General features: G+C 40.6%; 1 protein-coding gene across 1 annotated transcript in view; it reads right to left on the bottom strand.

The window, feature by feature from the left end:
- COL5A2 (collagen type V alpha 2 chain) overlaps positions 1-19,779 on the bottom strand; it is a 114,353-nt gene that overhangs the window by 51,982 nt on the left and 42,592 nt on the right. The window contains exons 2-3 of the mRNA XM_062610014.1: positions 1,809-2,033; positions 251-264 (exon numbers count right to left, since the gene is read on the bottom strand). Of these exons, the coding sequence (XP_062465998.1) occupies positions 251-264; positions 1,809-2,033 (239 nt within the window). The remainder of the gene's footprint in view (positions 1-250; positions 265-1,808; positions 2,034-19,779) is intronic.

The raw sequence follows: 19,779 nt of genomic DNA, 5'->3' as shown, positions 1-19,779 counted from the left end.
GTGACCTCAAGGGTCATCTGGTCAGCCATTCTTTGAAAAAAAAAACACAGTCTAGACAAGATGGCCCAGCACGCTACCCAGCTGAATCCTAAAAGTATCCAACGCTGGGGAATCCAATCTCCTTAGTCATAAAAGATGACCGAGAGGAAAGAATTAGGTGTTTTTAGCGAGCCTGTATTTAAATTCTGTGCTCCAAGGACATTCTTTTAACAGCTGTAATACAGTTAAAAAACAAAAAAGGAAATCTTACCTTTCTTCCTCTGCCTATTAAAAAGGGCAAGAAAAGAAAAGAGAAGGAGATTAATGTTTTTACTCTGACAGAACATGTTAAGAGTTGAGTGAAGGTGTTGCAGCTAGGGCCATCCCTGATTTTTGATGCACAGAACACGGTGAATTGCCTAGAGGGAGCTGGGGAAGTTCCCAAAGACATGCATACTCTCTTGGTCAGCTGTGAGGAATCAGAACAGTTTGCAGTGGTGCCTCAGACATTTTCATGATTGCACAGAATAACAAAAAGCACTTTAGGAAAGCAGAATATCTTACAGGGAATTGTCAGAAGCTGACCTAAAAACTTTAGGAAAGCAGAATATCTTACAGGGAATTGTCAGAAGCTGACCTAACGACTGACTGTGAAGTCAAAGGAAGCTTTATTACTGACTTAATACAAGTGATGTTGATGGACCCACAACATATTACACGGTATTTTTCAAAAGGGAGAGCTAACTGAGGGACTTCTGACTTTTCTTGTTTGAAAAGCACTTGCAGTATCATGTGCCTGCAGTGAGAACCATATATCCACACTTATACCCAAAAAAATCCTTCAGGGGAATATTTGAATAATACCTTGAATAACAATAAGGAATTCTGTAATTTATTCATTCTGCTTTTATATTTCCTGAGTGCACCTTGCTGGCATTGGCCTAATGCCTCCCAAAACACAGTGGGATGCATCGTCTATTTATTGCTTGCCACATCTTGCTCCATTGCTCAATTACATAGGTCCCTGCTATGTGCTTTTTATCACTACTTTGTTCTATATTAAGTTTATAACAGCAATTATATCTCCTGAAGAAACTGCTTTATTATATGTAGAATGTAGTTCAATACTCAATATTAAAGAGCATTAATTGCAAGTTAAGACACTTTCTTTTAGGAAAATTGAGGGGAAATTGCTTTAGCCAAGTCTCTCCAGGAAGAAGAGTCTCCCAGGACTGGAAAAGACATATCTTTAAGGTATATAGCAGAAAGTATGCAAAACCAGGAACTTAACAATACTTCATGCTGATTTTGATTCACGTGTCTTACGAAAGGATCACATGTCTATGTTTCCATTTGGGGGAAACACTTTATACTGTTTACATATTTCTGTTTACATATAACGTTGACATTTATACATCAACTGGAGGGGCCTCAAGTTGAGCATTTTAGTAAATCATGCACTTACTTTACCATGTATATTTATATAATAAATGTATCTTTATCGTAATATGTTTATTATACATGTTTCTCTTAATATATTTACCTTTCAGTTCGAGACGAACCACAAAAAGAAGACAGAATTGAACCTCCTTGAAATATCAAGATGGAATTCGGATCAACCTTTTAGTTATAAAGGCATTTGGGCTTATATCAGTTTCATAGTCCGAAGAAAACTGTTTCCAGAGCCAGCTCTAGTGCAACCCAAAATGGAAGATTTTCAGATTCAAATTTCCACCATGGAAATACTAATAGAAATTTCAGTATCAGGAGGTTCCTACTTCTTTGGGCTGTCTCTCCTTTCAAAAGAGTAAACTGGAAAACAAACTTACCAATGGTCGTGTCAAAATCACGTGTTGTATGGGGACACACAGGACAGCACTCTCCTGGGGGCACCTGCGGGTTCTCACACTCCAGCACATCTTGACACTGGATTTCATCGCAAAGAATAGCTCCGTTGTCACAGACGCAAATCTGGCATGGTGAGGGCTTCCAAATATCCCTGTTCAAGTACATCTGGCCATTCTGAGTGCAAGCTATTTCTTCAACATCTTCTCCTGGGATAGGAGACAGAGAATATACAACATGTTTTTCAAATGTGAAATCAAAGGAGTTCTGGACTAGCAAAGAGCACATCTGAACATGAGAAGCAGCATCACACACATGAAGAAAACAGTCCACCAGCATGGCTGAAGCCGATACTGAGAACTTTTAAATATCAGTCATCTTAAATGCCTTTCTTATTTTACCACCATATTTCTTGATCAGAAAGCAGTAAAATAGCGTCATCACAGAATGCACAAACCCACCACAGTGTCAAATGAACACTGCCTCGTAAGTCATTCTGGTACGGATGTCATTCTAGAACAAACTCTGTGTTGAGGAACTCCTGCCATTTTCCTGCTCTTTGTAACTGCTGTGCACAGGGCATTGGAGACACCAAACTGGGGAGACTTCTACAGCACACACTACCTGCTCCCTGATGCATGCAGCTTACACAGCCAGATTTACAACCGCATTGAACAGACATGGCAGAGTTTCTTGAAGAGAAAACAACTCATTTATTAGGGTCTTGCTCTAAGGTAATACCAACACAGAGAATCAAACAGGACAATCAGTCACTGTCCATTAGCAACACCAGTCTCCATTGCAAGGGTACTTGCAGCATCTCCAACTGAATGAAGAGAGGCTCAAATCACTTATTTTGTTTAGGTTTTTATAATCCAGTTGGGCATGGGCCTGCATGATTACCCAAGCAGAGACATAAATTATGCTACGAATATATATGAATCGCATACAAAATACTACTTAAATATTTTAATTATACATGAGAGACTATCCTATGTGGCCACTGCATTGACTGACTACATTCATATGTCCTATGTACATATTCGCACATTTGTATGAAGGTCATTCTATTTTACTGACCTTGCACATATCATTTTTAACCTAATCCACTTTTTTTACAAAAAGTTTCTTTTGTTTCTTAACACTATTTCTTTTCTTTCTTTTCTTTGAATTCCAATTAAGAATTAATTTCTTACTGATTTTTAGAATTCCATTCAATATAGCTTTTGCTCTCTCTTCTCCAACCAATTTGCTGCCACCAAGGCAGAACAACTTCTCTGGGTTGAATTAATAACTTAGAAATCTTGACAATTTCCCCATTTGACTGACAGCAGCATTTAAGGGGACATAAGGGTCTGTTTCAGTACTGTTCTATCCATCCCAAATCACACATCTGCAAACCAAGAACCGCAGTGCCAAGACACAAGTCACACACAGCAAACCTATTATGCACCATCCAAAATTATTCTCCTGTCCCGAGGGATGCTGCAGAGAAGATTAATCTTACCCATCTGGGAGTTCCATCTGACCACAGAAACATTCCTATCAAAAATGTCTTTGAAACCAGACAATCCGGTTAAAAACATTATCTGAACATTCCCAAACAGCCCTAATTTCTGATACAGGAATAGGAATAGAGACAATTATATTTACCATATATGACACATTCCACTAGTCAAAAACCATGACCATTATTTTTTAGGAAAACCTGTTATTAGTGTAAAAATTAACAGCTCTAAGCACGTAGACAGTTACACCGTTCTATGCATTTCTCCCCTAATTTAAACCAGACGTAATCAGAAAATCACAAAGTAATAAATATGAACAGATTTGGAATTTCAGCTTCATCCTTCAACTCAAGTCTAGTTACTCCATCAATATCAGAGCTCAGAGAAATGAAGCAGATGTCTTATTAACTGTTGCCTGCCATCACTTCTGAAGCTTTCTAACAGAAACCGAAATCTAAATTTACACCAGGTCAGCTCCTCTCTTCAATTAGTTCAACCAACTGACAAAATGACTCAAAGGGGTGCTGCAGAAGCTCAGGAGGAAATGTTTTCAGTATGAAGTAAAGACATCAACTAAGTGTGCTCTACAGTCCATTTATGACACTGTGAGAATCATTTTCCAAACTGCAGATCGTATTTTGGAAAGCACTCTTCTCGCCTCTCCCTTGTGTGCATGACATAACACACTGTCTCACTTATTTAGCCTTTTCCCCCCAGATGTCTGGCATATGGTCTATGTCTTCCTTAATGTATTACCCACAGAACTTGTTGGGCTGTTTAGAAGAGCAGCAGTATGCATAAATGAAATTTCTAAATTACTGAGCCCAAAGTCAGCATTCTGTCATAACTTCAAATAAACCACATAGCAACTGCTTTGGCAAATCAGAGCTGAGCCAGATGGTGACTAGCTTCTGCCTGGGTCGCCCGCTCAACAGCTGAGAAAGAGGCAGACAAAGGCAGGAGGAAAAAAGCACATACCAACTTCTGGAAGTGCTCTAAAAGTCTGTTTTACTCTCAGATTGCAGATACATTGATAATAAGGGAAAATAAAAACACCACCACCACCAAAAAAAAAACCAAACAAAACCCCTAACCCCAGAATACTGCCAGAAAACACATTTTTTATATTATGTCTTTCAATTATGGTTGATGCTTTTAGTTTTCCTTTCTGCTGTAACTGCATTACACAGAGAACAATCTGAAAAGTGCAGCTATTTCAAAGCCAACTCATCCCACAAGCACAGTTTGATATTTTACTCTCAGGCCTGAATTACAGGCATGTTATCCATCACTCCCAGGCCAGGAGAGGCAGCAAACTGTTCTATTATTTCCACCTTGGTTTGGAAATCTGCAAGTCTTTTTTTTATTAGAAAGACAACTTCACAAACTCTTTATGTCACATGTTCTTTCTACTTTTGCAGTTGTAACACAAGGCACTGAATGGCTTGGGAAGCAGCTTTGGAAATACTTAACGTGGCAAAAGGATCTGCTAACCAATTAACAAGCACAGCTCTAATTGGTATTGGGCCTGACTAGACAATCTACAGGGTTGCAAATCCATTGAAGTCAGTGAAAATGAGTTTCAAAGTTGTCTGCAAATACAAAAGGCAAGGTAGAAGAAAAATGCTATGATATATTTAAGGACTCATTCACTCATGAGCTCAGACCTTTGTGAAAGAGGATTTCAATGAAAAGCACAGTAAGTATAATGCAAATATTTTTCTGCTAAATAGTGGTCTGTTGGAGTATCAGTTTTGCTTTAAAGAACTATTTGATCTAGAAGACAAACGGTAACAGCTAATACGCTAAATCATCATACTTGAGGCTACACACATCAACAGTTTGAAGGTAAAGATCTCATCATGCACTGACAGACCCAGGCCCAGTTTGGTGACACCACTGAGCTTGTACTAATTACTGGGGGAGAAACTCCATACAAGCCACTAGATGGCTGTCAAGCCCATCACTCATCATGAGCAAGTGTCAAAGAAGTTTATCCACAGTCAAGGCTTACAAGGCACACCCTGCTTGGGCAAGTTAAACTGAGCTTGTTTTTATTTCAGGTAGATTTCTCTCGAGGTTAATTCCGCTGCTTAATAAGGCAACAATAGGACAAGTGTTTTAAATGACAGCGTAGGAAATCTTTCCAATCTCACACCACCAGATACACATAATTTTCAAAGCAACACCTGTAAATTCTCTGCTGCTCAGTTTGTTGTTGAAAGTCAACCCACATTATTGTACCCTTATTGTTTTCATTAACATCTGGTTCACATCATGAATGTGTAAACGACAAGTAAAGTCTGGACATGGAACCAGATAGAAAAAGAAAAAAAAACAAAGGATGGAAAACACCACCAGAAAGAATCAGCAGAGGGGGACACGGCATGACAGCACGACACAGTGTCTTGAGCAAAAACACTTTAAGAGAACAGGCTAAGAAGAAAAGAAAGACCACTCCACACATATAAACAGGGAGCCCTGCTGAAGGTATCCTTCTAGAGTCTTATTTTTTCTTGCAGAAATATCCCCAAAGCTGCAAACTATACTCTCCTGTTACCCATCTCTGCTTATAGACAATCTAATGTAGGAGAAGTCAACCACCATTACCTCAGCTGAGGAGATGGCAGGTGTATGATGGAAGGGAATACAGCTTTCAATGCTCTACTTGGGGAAAACAAAAAAAACAGCCCAAGCAAAACTTGCAGATAGGTAGGTTTTCTGCAGACATTAACAACCGTGGTTCACACACGAAATGGTAAGGGACAGAAAAGGATTTCATGAGAACAACTCCATTACATTGCATTTTTTACTAGTCCTACAAATGCAATGATTAAAGGAGCCTAAGCCTGACAGACCTACAACAGTAGAGAACATAGTTTTACAAAGGCAGGAAAGATGATGATTGGCATTGAACACACAGTCCGCCAGTTTTTTGCTTTTTTTCTCTGAGAGGGACTTCTCAACACATCCTGTAACCAAACCTCAATGCTTTTACACTCCTTAACACAAAAACACTGGAACAGAGGAACTATGGTTATTTAATGAAAAAAAAAGGATAGAAACTGTCCTGGGTTCAGCAGTAGCAGTCATTTTTCCCCTTCTTGGTAGCTGCTGTAGTGCAGTGTTTTGACTTTCAGCTCGGGAACAGAGCTGATAACAATGATGTTTTGGTTTGGCCAAGGACTTTGTGAGCCTCATGCTCTGCCAGGGAGGAGGGGGAGCCGGGAGGAAGCAGAGACAGGACACCTGACCCAAACTGACCAAAGAGGTATTCCATACCACAGCACGTCATGCCCAGGATGTAACTGGGAGTTAGCCGGAAGGGCTGGGAGACTGCAGGGTTGGAGGAGGTATCGGTCGGAGCTTGGTCGGGCTTGGGGGGCGAGTGATCGGTCAGCTGGTGGTGAGTTGTTGTATTCTCTTCCCTTATTATTTCCTTTATCATTATTATCATTGGCGGTAGCAGTAGTGATCTGTGTTATACCTTAGTTACTAAACTGTTCTTATCTCAACCCGTGGGAGTTGCATTCTTTTCGATTCTCCTCTCCGTCCCTCCGAGAGCAGGGGGAGGGCAAGAAAGGGGGGGAAGTGAGTGAACGAATTACCTGACTGGGTTTAAACCACGACAGTTCTTTTTGGCGCCCAACGTGGGGCCCGAAGGGTTGAGATAACGACAGATCTGACCAGATTAATAGTCACTCATCACAATGACGATTTATTGGCTCTCAGAGTTGTTTCTCTTGATCTCACAGCTTCAGAATGTTGTAACTTACATAGAGCCGGTATTTGCTGTGATAGTGTTTATCAAGTGTGGGGCCTGGGCTAAGGTTCTTGTCTCACTGTGCTTTATGGCAATGGCTTGTAATACGGGCGGGCTCCAGCAGCAGGGCGGGACGGACGTGGCCGTGGACTTGTACCTGGCCGTCCGGCTGCTCTTCACCGTCCTGGCCCTCGCCCTACTCTCCATCTTCGTGAGGCTGCGGGGAGCCGAGGGGGAGCGGCCCCGGGAGCCGGCGGCAGGCGAACCGGCCCGGGAGAGCGGCCCCGGGGCCCAAGCGGCGGCGGGAGCGGGGCCGGAGGCCGCGAGGGGACGGCTGCCGGTGGAGGAGGTCGGGGCGGTCGAGGAGCAGAAGGAAGGGGCTGCAGAGCAGCGGGAGAAGGCGGCGGAGGAGCCGAGCCCCGCGGCCGAGCCCAGCCCCGCGACGGCCGAGAGCGTTTCCCGGAAGCCGCCCGCCGAGCCCCAGGAGGATGCAGGAGACCAGGCAGCATTTCCCAGCAAGGCAGAGGAGGAAGAGCTGGACTCGGGAAAAGAGAAGCTGGTGGTGGGAGAGCCGGCAAGCACAGCAGCTACACCAGCCCCAGTGACAAGTACAGCAGCTACACCAGCCCCAGTGACAAGCACAGCAGCTACACCAGCCCCAGTGACAAGTACAGCAGCATCAACTGAGAGTTATGAAGGTTTTGAATGGCCTTTGGGTATCCTTGGGACCTGCCTGCTGATTGTGATGGGGATCAGCATGTTGGCACACACACAGGCTGTGTTCTACCCACAACCATTTTGTCTGATCTCAAAAGTTAAGCAGAGTCAGGTTTCGGTCTTGTCTGGGGTTAGACGAGGATATAGGGGGACCAAAAGGTTTTCTCCAAGGCTGGATAGTGATGAGTGGCAGGGTGTGTGGGACAGTATGGGCAAGTATCTAGTCCACTGGGCCCCTCCAGTGCTTTGGAAGCGTCGGAGATGGAAGGCAGCTGTATGGAGCCCCCAGCAACAAGCTGCAGAAACTGCTGAAGGGGACAGTGAATTATTTTAAGCCTGGTGGGCCCATGGCACTTCAGGCCATCAGAGCAGAGATGCAACATAGAGATGGACTCATGATCAAGGGGTGGACTTAGCAATGGACACTATTGCCCAGGTTATTCACGAGTGTGAACACTGCACACAGTCTCTCCTGCTCTGACTGTTACAAGAGATGGAGCCTGACATCATGGACCAGATGGACTCAGCAGCTTTAGAGGGACTGGTCTATGCACTAAGATAAGAGTGATGGTATATTGAAAATGTGGGATCTGAGCATGACGTGAATGGTATGGAATAAGGGGTGGATAATGTCCTGGGTTCAGCAGTAGCAGTCATTTTTCCCCTTCTTGGTAGCTGGTGTAGTGCAGTGTTTTGACTTTCAGCTCGAGAACAGAGCTGATAACAAGGATGTTTTGGTTTGGCCAAGGACTTTGTGAGCCTCATGCTCTGCCAGGGAGGAGGGGGAGCCAGGAGGAAGCAGAGACAGGACACCTGACCCAAACTGACCAAAGAGGTATTCTATACCACAGCACGTCATGCCCAGGAGGTAACTGGGAGTTAGCCGGAAGGGTTGGGAGACTGCAGGGTTGGAGGAGGTATCGGTCGGAGCTTGGTCGGGCTTGGGGAGCGAGTGATCGGTCAGCTGGTGGTGAGTTGTATTCTCTTCCCTTATTATTTCCTTTATCATTATTATCATTGGCGGTAGCAGTAGTGATCTGTGTTATACCTTAGTTACTAAACTGTTCTTATCTCAACCCGTGGGAGTTGCATTCTTTTCGATTCTCCTCTCCGTCCCTCCGAGAGCAGGGGGAGGGCAAGAAAGGGGGGGAAGTGAGTGAACGAATTACCTGACTGGGTTTAAACCACGACAGAAACAAAATGGCTTTAAGCTAAAAAAGGGTAGATTTAGATTATACATAAGGAAAAAATGCGTCTCTGTGCATGCAGTGAGGCACTGGCACACATTGCCCAGAGAAGCTGTAGCTGCCCCATCCCTCACAGTGTTCAAGGCCACGGTGGATGGGGCTTGGAGTAACCTGCTCTAGTGGCAGAGGGGCTGGAACCGGATGAGCTTTAAGGTCCCTTCCAACCCAAACCATTGTATGATAATTCTATGATGATAAAAACAGATGGTTCATTTAGCTTTTCAACCTCTATTTGACATTCTTATGCCAGTTTGTGAAAAGTGTAAGGAAATAAAAGATTACATAGATACAGTAATTTTTAAGGTTGAAAAAAATTCTAGAATATGAAAAGCCAAGTTATGAATTCAAGTTATGAATTATGATGTTTAATCCTGCTGACTCACAAAGCAGAGATGCAGAAGTAAATTGAAGTGAAAGATGATACGTGCTAACAACCATTTTGCAGATGTATTGTTGTGTGTGTGTGCAGACTGCCAAGAGAGGGCCAAGAGGAGGTTGGTGTTAATAATCTTTGACTATCAGCCTGTTGCAACAATAATGTAGGGCTTGATCCAGTTCTCATTAAATCAGTGGAAAAAACCCTCTCATTTACTCCAGTGAGAATCAGCCTGCTTTTGTTTATCTTTTGATAACTTTTTTTTTTGAGCAGTAATAAATTAAGCATTATCCAAATTACCATGCCATGCAAATTATAATGTAAACACCAAGTATTTTGAAAATCAGATACTTTTCAAGAGCACTGATACATACAAAACCTATTTTGCATTTTCTGCACAGATATAATTTATGTTAGTAATGATTACTACAACACAGTTTACCTAAGTATTTTATAGTTACATAGACAAGGATGGACCTGGAATCCCTTGCTAATAAAAGGCTAAATGGATCCACAGTTCATTTAATATGAAATATTTGATTCTCAAGACAAAGTCAAATTTGCATTCAGTCATTTAAATTCTGGATACAGCATACATCTCAGTGAACTTTAGATAACAGCTACTGTACAGCAACGCACTTAAATCCAAATAACTTAGTGTTCTCTTGGAAACACTGACCACTAACGAAGTCTGTAGCACATTGCTAGTACTAAGAGACACAGAAGATGTATATTCTCTTGGTGGCTTCAAATTCAGTGTAAGTCTCCCTGCATACCCAACAGAATAAGCAACGAATGACACACACAGATTCAAGAGTATTATGCAGAGGGTATATTCATTACAGGACTGTCTAAAAGAACTAACTAGCACAGAAGTTCATTGAAAACTGACTTTCTCAAAGTCTGTGGCTTTGTGTTGGTTTATGCCAGCTGAAGGTCTGGTTGAATGTTTCATTTTGAAATTCCCCTGCAGTTTCCTAAGGAAATCAGGCTTATGAGATCCTACTGGCTCTACTGTGACATCTGTGTCCCCAAGCCCATTTGATTCCAGTGGCTAATTTCAGCGAAGACTGACAGAGACCTTGTGACAGAACAGGTCACTAAGACAACTGTGCCCCTGCAAATTTTCTGAGCATACAGTTAGGAAGAAAAGGGAGTTCGAAGTCCATGGGAGCCAATGAAGGCTCCCTTGCAAAATAAGTGGATATTAACAAATCCCTTTCATTAAACTTTTGGGAATGCATGCGCACAGGCACACAGTTTAAAACCAACCCCGAGTAGGAAACCAAGTTTCATCAGAACTGTCTCTTCAGAAAAGAGGTGAGCTTTTTCATTCATTCTGTTCAGTTCCTACTTAAAAAGAATCCTAGAGAGTAATTTTTAAAGCTGGCAATAAATGTTCTAAAAAGCATTCCACATATTGAAATTTGCTGAATGCTTTTAATTCCAAATGACTTTTCAATGTGATTGAGGAGGTCACCCCACTAGACAAGGAACTGCAACCCTCTGTGCCTTGTTTTAGAAGCATGAAAGTCCCAGGGTGTTCTCCTAAATGATGTAGGTAATTTTAAAACATGTATTTTGGGAGTGGAAAATTACAGATTCAACTGTATTTCCTGCAGAGTCCACAAATAATGTTAAGTATGAATAAATATTGCTAAGTACCAAGATGCAAGTCAGCTCCCAAGAAGAGTCTTAATTAATTGTTAATATTGTTATAGCAGTTAACCTAAGTCTTACTAAAGGACACATGCTTTGTGGCTGGCAAGTCACTCCTGGCTGGCTCTAAAGAGAAGGAGTTCACCCTCTGACACTTATCAAGCAAGAAAACCCAACCTCCAAGCTCTAAACAACAGTCCAGAGGCAGAAAGCAAGAGCAAAACAATATATCCTGACTCAGAAGAATCTCCTAGGTGAAGGGCTCCAAGTGTGATCTGGCAACTGGGTTTTATCTCTTCCAGGAAATTGAGTCAAAATAAGTAATTCTGTTTTCCGCTCAGCATTGTGACTCCAGATCTGGCTGGACAGGGAAAACTGAAAAGGAAAAACTAATGCAAGACACCTCTGAATGAATTTTAAATTAACAGTTTATTGGCAGTTTACTACTACTGCTCCACTATTTCCTTAAGTGGGTGGAAACAATACTATCCTATACATGGTTTGCTAGTCTGTATTTTCCCAACTCATAGGTTCATGTATTTATATCTCCGTCAGCACAAACAGGAGTTTTGCTTGCCTTTTATGGATAAAGTTAATTTCCAATACAGAATAATCAAGAACAATGTTTTTATTACAAGACTCAACACATGCTGGATATTGCCACAAAGGCAGGATATTGTGGGATCCTTTCCAGTAAAAAGGATTTCTCTTGCTGGTCTCACAGTGCTATTCAATATTTATCACTGTACTATTCAATTCCACAAAAGCACTTGATGATGTTGCATCTGCATATGTACCACACTGGTCCTGAGCTATTGAGCAAGACTCAACCCTTCTAAACGTCCTGTTTTACACTACAGACAGGACAGAGAACTATGCAGCAGCAACAGTTTGCTGAGAGATGGGTCAGGCAGGTCCTTTTCTGTTGGTTAATCCACAGTCTTACATCTGAATACTTTAAAAGCAGTACTAGAGTTATCCCATGAATAAGGTTAGATGTAGACATATTATTACTTTGTTTTTCTCTCCACTCTGGTTCACAGGTAGGATGGCTGGACACATCACTCAGTTCCTGAAGGAGGATAGGGTGAAGGAGGGAGTTTGAAGAGCCTGATCTGCCAGCAGTGCTTATATAAATGCTCTCAGATGACAGCAATTAAGTCTCAAGCATAGAGCAGGAAATAGAATTACTTCCAAATGTCTGCTGCACATAGATTGTTATGGGGAGGCATTCAGGGCATGCCTGAGAAAACACTGCTGCAGATCTCAGCAGTTGGAGCAAATCAGTCAAAAGCTGAAGGCAGTAGTGGGGTGCCTGGTCTCTGCTGAAGCCCACATGGCCAGACACATTGCTTGGACTTCGTCATACAAGGGAGTTACAGTGAAGTCAGTTCAACTACAGCTGCCTGTACCACAGTCTTCGTTCTGACTGAGTGCAGAAAAAGCCTAAAAAGAGTGCTTATCATAGCCAATCATTACATTTCATTATTTCAAAAGAGGCTTGAGACAACAGATATCATTTGTTTTTCTAAGCAAACTGTTGGAGCACATTCTTGACTCTGGGATGACATTTTTAAGCTGAATCACTTTCGTTTGCATGAGGAAAGGCTGGTTCCACAGAAACAGCAGATTCTTTTGGCGGGAAGCTTACAAAAAGAACATGCAGCAAGAGACTGTCAGTGGAGGCAGAACAGGGCCAGGGCTCAGCACTGCTGAACGCTCACAAGTTTCGCAACAAAGGCACGGTCTATACAATTAAAGCAAAATTAAAACTGCAATTAGCACATTTCCTAAAATGTAACAGGCTTCACTCTGGAAGCAAACATGCCCCAGCAGTGGGAATTTTGCCCAACCTGATGCTACTGCTAATTAAAACAAATTTTATCAGGACACAAGGAACTGTGCCTGAGTATTTAAACCGAAGTCTAAACCAGCAAGATTACACTGAAAATGTGGTATTCTTCTACTGCCTACTTTGGCTCACTCTTCTGGAATCTATGAATGTTTGGCTTTTGGTCTTTCAAAATCCAGCCTTGGACTGCTGTGCATCAGTAAAAAACAATGCATTTTGGCTGTGAAGAACATTCTTTCAGCTGCCTCCTGTGCCAGTATCAGCGAGACATGGTTTCCACTCACAGAACATTTGGATTCCTGTAGTAAATCTATCAGCGATTCACAAGAAGACATCTTGGTTGTCCAGCCAGAAACTGACTGCCCAAGAAACTACCTATGCAGGGTAAGACTACACCATGTCAGCTAGGTTCTGAAATCACCGTTTCCTGATGGTCCCAAAACTGACCCTTGGGTGGTTTAGAGGTGGACTTTGCAGTACTATGTTAACAGTTGGACTTGATCTTAAAGGTCTGGTCCAACCTAAACAATTCTATGATTCTATGATTATCTAATCCCAGCTGGACTTTGAACTCCCAATCATTACTCTTTGAATTCGATAGCCCCACCAGGTTTTCATTCACTTTGCTGTACAAGCAGTCCCATACTGAATATTGAATGTTTCCCCAATTTGTATATGGATGCTACAGGGGACAGCATCAAAAGCTTTTCTAAACTAAACAGTAACCACTGCTCTTTCATTGTGCACCAAACCAATTACCTCATTATAGAAGGTAATCAGATTTAACCAGTTCAATGGCAAAAAGGAAAATCCATTAAATAGGCAGCCCCTAACTGCAGTCTGATCTTCTCTGCACCCATCTATACAAACTCTTAACAAGTACTACTGTTTTAGTTTCACCTATGCTATAATACTCAGAGTCTAACTGATAAAATAACCATGCAAAAGAACCAGTTTACCTTCCTTGTTTTGTAGCATTTAGCACCTTTGAAGTTACACAAAATGCGTATGGATGTCTTGCCTTATTACATCTAGAAGAAACACGCTGCTGCCCAAACATCGTCATTCTTTGAAGCTATACACATCAAAGTTCAATAGAAACATATCATTACACCCTGCCTTTTCCACAAAGCTTTTCTACATTGTGATTTGTAAAGTGGACTTGTGTAATCCCCTAAATGTATCCTTGCTGCTAATATCACCCTCTTTTTCACCTAAAAATAAAGATTTGTAATTAGTAAGAAAATTCAGTTCCATAATTAAAAACCCTTGCATTCCAACAGGCTCAGCATTTCAAACTGAAGCAAAAACTACCCCGTGTTTGGGTGGAGTAGGAAGGTATTGCTGGAAAGCTACACTCATAATATGCTGTTTGTACAGCAAAGCTATTAATTTGCTGAAACTCTGGGCTTCAGAGAAATCAAAGAATAGCAAGCAAGAAAGTCTGCAAAAATTCAGGGACAAACCCTCTCTCTTTTCTGCTACCATTACCTTTACCACACTTCAGACAGCTCAGTCAGCAAGTTCGGTTTTCAAGATGACATGGAACAAACTTCGGCAGCTCTGAGGGCTGCTTTCTACACAGCATGAAGGGATGAAGGTTATAAATAAGCAGCCTAGTTTTAAGTGCAATCTAAAGTCAATCACACACATGTGCATGAGGAAGAGACAGTGATTTAGGAGTGTCTCATGCCCAAGAGAGAATTTAATTTCTACTCAAGTTAAAACCATTTATTTTTTTACAGATAAAGGAGTAGTTTCCTTCTTTCAGTGCATAAAAGTAACAATGTCAGTAAATAACTGAATCGAGCTCAGTTCATTTAAATCAACAGGTTGGGGGTGAGAAAATCTTTGAGGCTGAATGTGAAAGTAAGGCAATTAGCACTGGTTGGGAATTTTTCTACTTATTTTTTTTAATATTGTTGGAAAGCACTGAATTACTGAAATATTAAGGAAGGTACCTTTATTAGAGTCATCCACTTGAAAGCCTTTCATTTCATTTTCAGGAAGTTTGGAATGACTTATTTCAGTCAAGAAAACATCAAGGTTTGTTAAAGAGAAATTTATACCAAAAAAAACCTTGTAAAAAACACCCCAATCAAGCCGAGGAAAAATGTTTTCATTGACCTGACCTGATTTTACCTTTTCCGTCATTGCTGAGTAATGAAACATCTTCCAGGTTGCCTCAATTCATCTGATATTTATAAGCAGCACCCCTCCTACCAGAGGATGTTGGTTGTATATTGCAACTGCCAACATGTCTTAAAGTAGACTCACATTTGCACACTGATATACTTTAATGCTTACTAGGAGAAGAATAGAGCTAGGGCAGGGGAAGAATATCCTTACTCCATTTTGAGAGTATTACATAACTTCATTAAATTTAAGAAGGAAGTTTAAACAAAACCCCATTTCTTGTTTTGCCTTTATGCAATGGTAGAAAATAGTAGCATTAACCTCGTTCATGTTAGTAAGGCATTAATGCTAATAAGGCATCATAAGAAAACTCCAATGTTTAAGAAGAATTAGAGGTGTCTTTGCCTACCTGGAGACTCTCTGTTACTGCATTATGCATTTGAATACAGTTACATATTTCTATTTCCATTTAATTTTTAACTGCGCTTTGGTACTGTCCCAATTCTTGGTCCGTATATATGAAAAATCAGCATAAAAATGCCTCACACTGAATGTTAAAAAAAAACAAAAAACAGAAAGGTCATCAAAGGAAAAATCCTATCCACCCTGTCATTTGGATGTGTAATGTTGATAGAGGTTTTTTAAAAAGATACATACCAACCATTACTTTGCTCTCCTGCAGGATTATGGTTTCTGGGACAGAGGAAATTAAAGGCTTTCCTGCAGGTTCTCTTGCTCTTATTCATTGGTTATCATTCCATACTTCAGGGATAAAGCATTATGAACTTCTGTCAGGCAAACAGACCATACTAAAAAGTCTTTGAATGAATTAAAATTCAAGTAGGGATGCGCAGTTTAAAACAATCCAGCTGTCATCACCTCCAGCTACTGCTTGCTTTGAACTTGATCTACTTTTTATTTCCCTTAGTTTCCCTTTCAAAACTACTTTATCATTTTCCAGACCTTTTTTAATTTTATCCTCCTTTTATCCTACTATTGTTTCTTTGATATGTGCCTTTAAAACCCCAAGAAAGCAGCATCCAACTTACAAGAACTTGGATGTTCCAAAGCAAAGTTGTACAAATACTGACATCTTTTTGCACCAGTTCACTCTCACAGCAGAATTAGGAGCTCCAATCAGGTGCACGTAAATGCATAAAATACACTTATTATTTTGGCTGTTTATTTTCCCTTTTGTAAAAGAATGAAAGTCTGTGCGGGGTTGAGAGAAGCATCCCTGCTTAAGGGATGCAGTGTAGATACTAGATTCAAGATAACTTTTCAGGAACAACTCAGAGTATGTGGGCACTCTAGCACATGACTATGCCCCATTGCTAGTATAAACAGTCTTTTCATTGCACTCAGAAATCTGTATAAACAACATAGGGAATCCTGACTTACAACTTGGCTTGTATGTGACCAAACTCCATTTGGTCTTTGAAGTGGAAGTTACCAGCTGGAAGCTGGAATCCTCCACATCATCTTCAGCTCAGTTTAACAATGAAAATATGTCTTAGTCTACCTATCTCCAAAATTAAATTATAGTAATGCATACCCAGCCGAAAACAAAACAAAAGAAGGACTGCCCTTTTTTTTTTACAGTTACTTAGTCTTCCATGCTATTAAATTATAAGCTTCTGGGGACAGTCATCAATCAAAGACACCAGTTAATGGCAATGGGCTTTAATCTCATGCAAAGCATTACTGTGTTACATTTAGAGTCACTGAAATGTCATGATGCATAGCATGACTTCAGCTCCTTATAGACACCTTTCAGTGTAGCTTTTTTCTCTCTCTAATGCAGTAGATCAGTATTACGTGACTGTCTGTGGTACAGGAGATGTATCACCAATCACATCTTTCACACAGTATTTCAGAGTGCAATGCAAGCAACAAATTAAGAACAGCCGAATTACTTCTTTCAACTTTACAGTTTAGGACTTTTCATAAATGACCTAAAGATCCTCTTCAGGACCCTGTGGGTAGAGAATTACCACAGAGTTTGCATTTAAACAATAGTCTGTGATTGAAGAAGCTTGACGTATAAATATGACATAAGTCCATTCAGCAGCTCTCTGATATTTTTCAAGTGACTCCCTGGAGAAGCTCAGATAATATTTTGCTTGCTTCAGATAAACTCCAATTTACCACAAGCTCACCTGAGCCTTTCAAGGTCTTACTATTTTTTTCCTCAAAGAGCACCTTCATTTCCTATATTTTTATGTTCCTAATTGCATTTTCTGAACCTCAATACCCTTCCACTTCATCTTCTTCCTCCAACCACCAAAAGCCCCCTCTGTTTCTTTCCCTAAGAGAACAAACCATATTTTTAACTTTATTTCACTGCCCTATGTATCTTTCAGTGTCACATCAAGAAGATACCTTAACATTACAAATTCCTGCTCAAGAACTGCTCAGTAAAATCTTTTAAGTATAAGAATATTATAATCTCTAATAGCACTGACAAAGGTACTCACATTTCTTACACTTGAAGAGAAAGGATGGAAATATGGTGTTGCATCCTCAGCTGATTCAGAGAGCCACAGCTTTGAAAAATCAGTAACGATCAGTCAATTGGATCTTCTCCGCTTTACATCCGCTAAAGATTTTGACTTTCCATCCATCAATTAGCAACTGTTTTTTTTTTACATAAGTATCTATCTCTCTGTTCCAAGAAAGTTCCCAGAGGATTAGAAGTAGCTATCATCTATCCACAAAGTGCTCTAGAGGTCTGTGACAATTTCTAGAGCAGTGTCCTATTTTATTCACTTTAGTGAAGAAATGTAGTATTTCCAGTGTCCTGTCTCAGTAACACATTCTCCACCAATGGCCTGTGATAATGTAGCCTCCTGCAGCTACTCCCAACAACCTTTTGTGCAAATAAGGACAAATATGTCAAATCATTAATCAAATTAAAGTGTTTTTAAATATATTTTCTAAAATAAAATGCACTACAAGAAATAAGGAGTGAATATTTCAGTCATTAAAGATGCACACCAATGGTTATTTAAGACTGACAGGGCATCCTCAGGGTTGAGTGTCCAACAGTGGGTGTACAAAGTATGGGACACACGATTGATCTGCACATACACAGGGGTGAGATATGAACAAGCAAGGTTGCATCATGTATGCAGCAAGACCAAGCTCTTTATGTCATGCCAGGCAGGACTGTCATGCATGTGTGCTGTATCCAGACTTTCTAACACTTAGTGAATGACTAGTACTCAAAAGCAGCTTCCTAACCGTCTTCAAGCATAACATGAACTGCTAACACACCAATGCATATCTCCTTGGTAGAGTGCTTTGCTGCCTAGCTCTTTTCAAAACATCATGTGAGAGTTCAGACTTTTTAATGGTGCAACATATACTAGATGCATGTAATAATAATAATAAGAATATTTTCTACTCCTAGACCACCCACAAGACTTTTTGCATACCTTCAGCAGGCCTTTATCCCTGAGTTGGCAAAAGCATGTGAATGAATTCTTCTCTACTTTTATTCAGAGTTTAAAGCAAAATCCTTCAAGGCTTACAGTCTCCTAAGATCTACCTGTTGTCATTAATCTGACTATTACATGTGGCAAAGACAACAGACAACTGCATTAAACAAGTGAAAGAGGAAAGCAGACAGATTTTCACAGATTAAACACACAGAAACTTACCCTGTTTGCTCAAACTTTGTGTGAACAGGTACAGTTGCACTTAATCTAATAGATCAACATCACCACTGACAGATTCCCACTGTGTATAATCACTCTTCAGCACAGTCATCTGCAGTACCATTTTTTAAACAAGAGCGGCAGCATGATGCATGTCTGAGTGTGATCCTCTGTGCTGTAACACTGAGGAACTACCAAAATTGATGAACTGGAGGGAATATAAAAAGGAATACAGCTTTTTGCCTCTGGCAACAAGATATGCATGAATTGATGTGTTAATGGCATGGTATTAAAGGGAACACTATGCTACATAAACCGTTCTTACCATGTCCATAACTGCAGTCTTGTATGTTACAGGCATTGAAGAGAAGAGACTATTTTTGTAGTGATAAAAGTTTGACAAGCAAAGATGAAAACCACTTTACTGGAAACAGACAGTTTACACTGCTATGCTATAGATAAAGTTGCATCAGCATTTCCATAAAAGGCTTCCCTGTTTATAGAAGTTTTCAAACTGGCAGGCACCATTCCTACCTCAACTAACAAAATATAATCCCAGAAATAACCTGGAAAAACTGAAGAAGAAGTTATTCTTGAGCCAGCCCTGGAAAAGTGAGAAGGGATGTGTTTGTGGGGGCAGACTGACAGCAAAAAGAGATCGTATCACAGCAGTTCACTGATCTCTACCTGAAAGCAGTCACTATGCAAGGCCATATCTTAGTCTGCTTCTGTGGATGTTCATGGCGCAACTGCGGTGATTTCACTGATGCAGAATTGTAACACACGTCATCTCTATAATACATGTACAAATAGGCATATATAATACATATATTTTATGAATAGCTGTCAACCAAGGATAATACCTGTTAGAAACTGAAAATAACGCAGATAAAATAGCTATTTGTGACAGATGGAAAAGGTTATGTCCTAAAGGTTTTAAAGTCTTTGTCTACTGGATGATCTGACACAGATTTCATTACAGTTGAAACAAACCCCAAATCAACAAACAACATTCAGATACATCTCAGAAAACATTAG

This window comes from Pezoporus occidentalis, unplaced genomic scaffold, assembly GCF_034315485.1.
Source record: "Pezoporus occidentalis ecotype Australia unplaced genomic scaffold, CSIRO_AGI_Poc_V1 ctg143, whole genome shotgun sequence".
Classification (NCBI taxonomy): domain Eukaryota; kingdom Metazoa; phylum Chordata; class Aves; order Psittaciformes; family Psittacidae; genus Pezoporus; species Pezoporus occidentalis.
The sequence above is the reverse complement of the archived record's forward strand: the minus strand, read 5'-3'. Positions and strand labels throughout refer to the sequence as shown.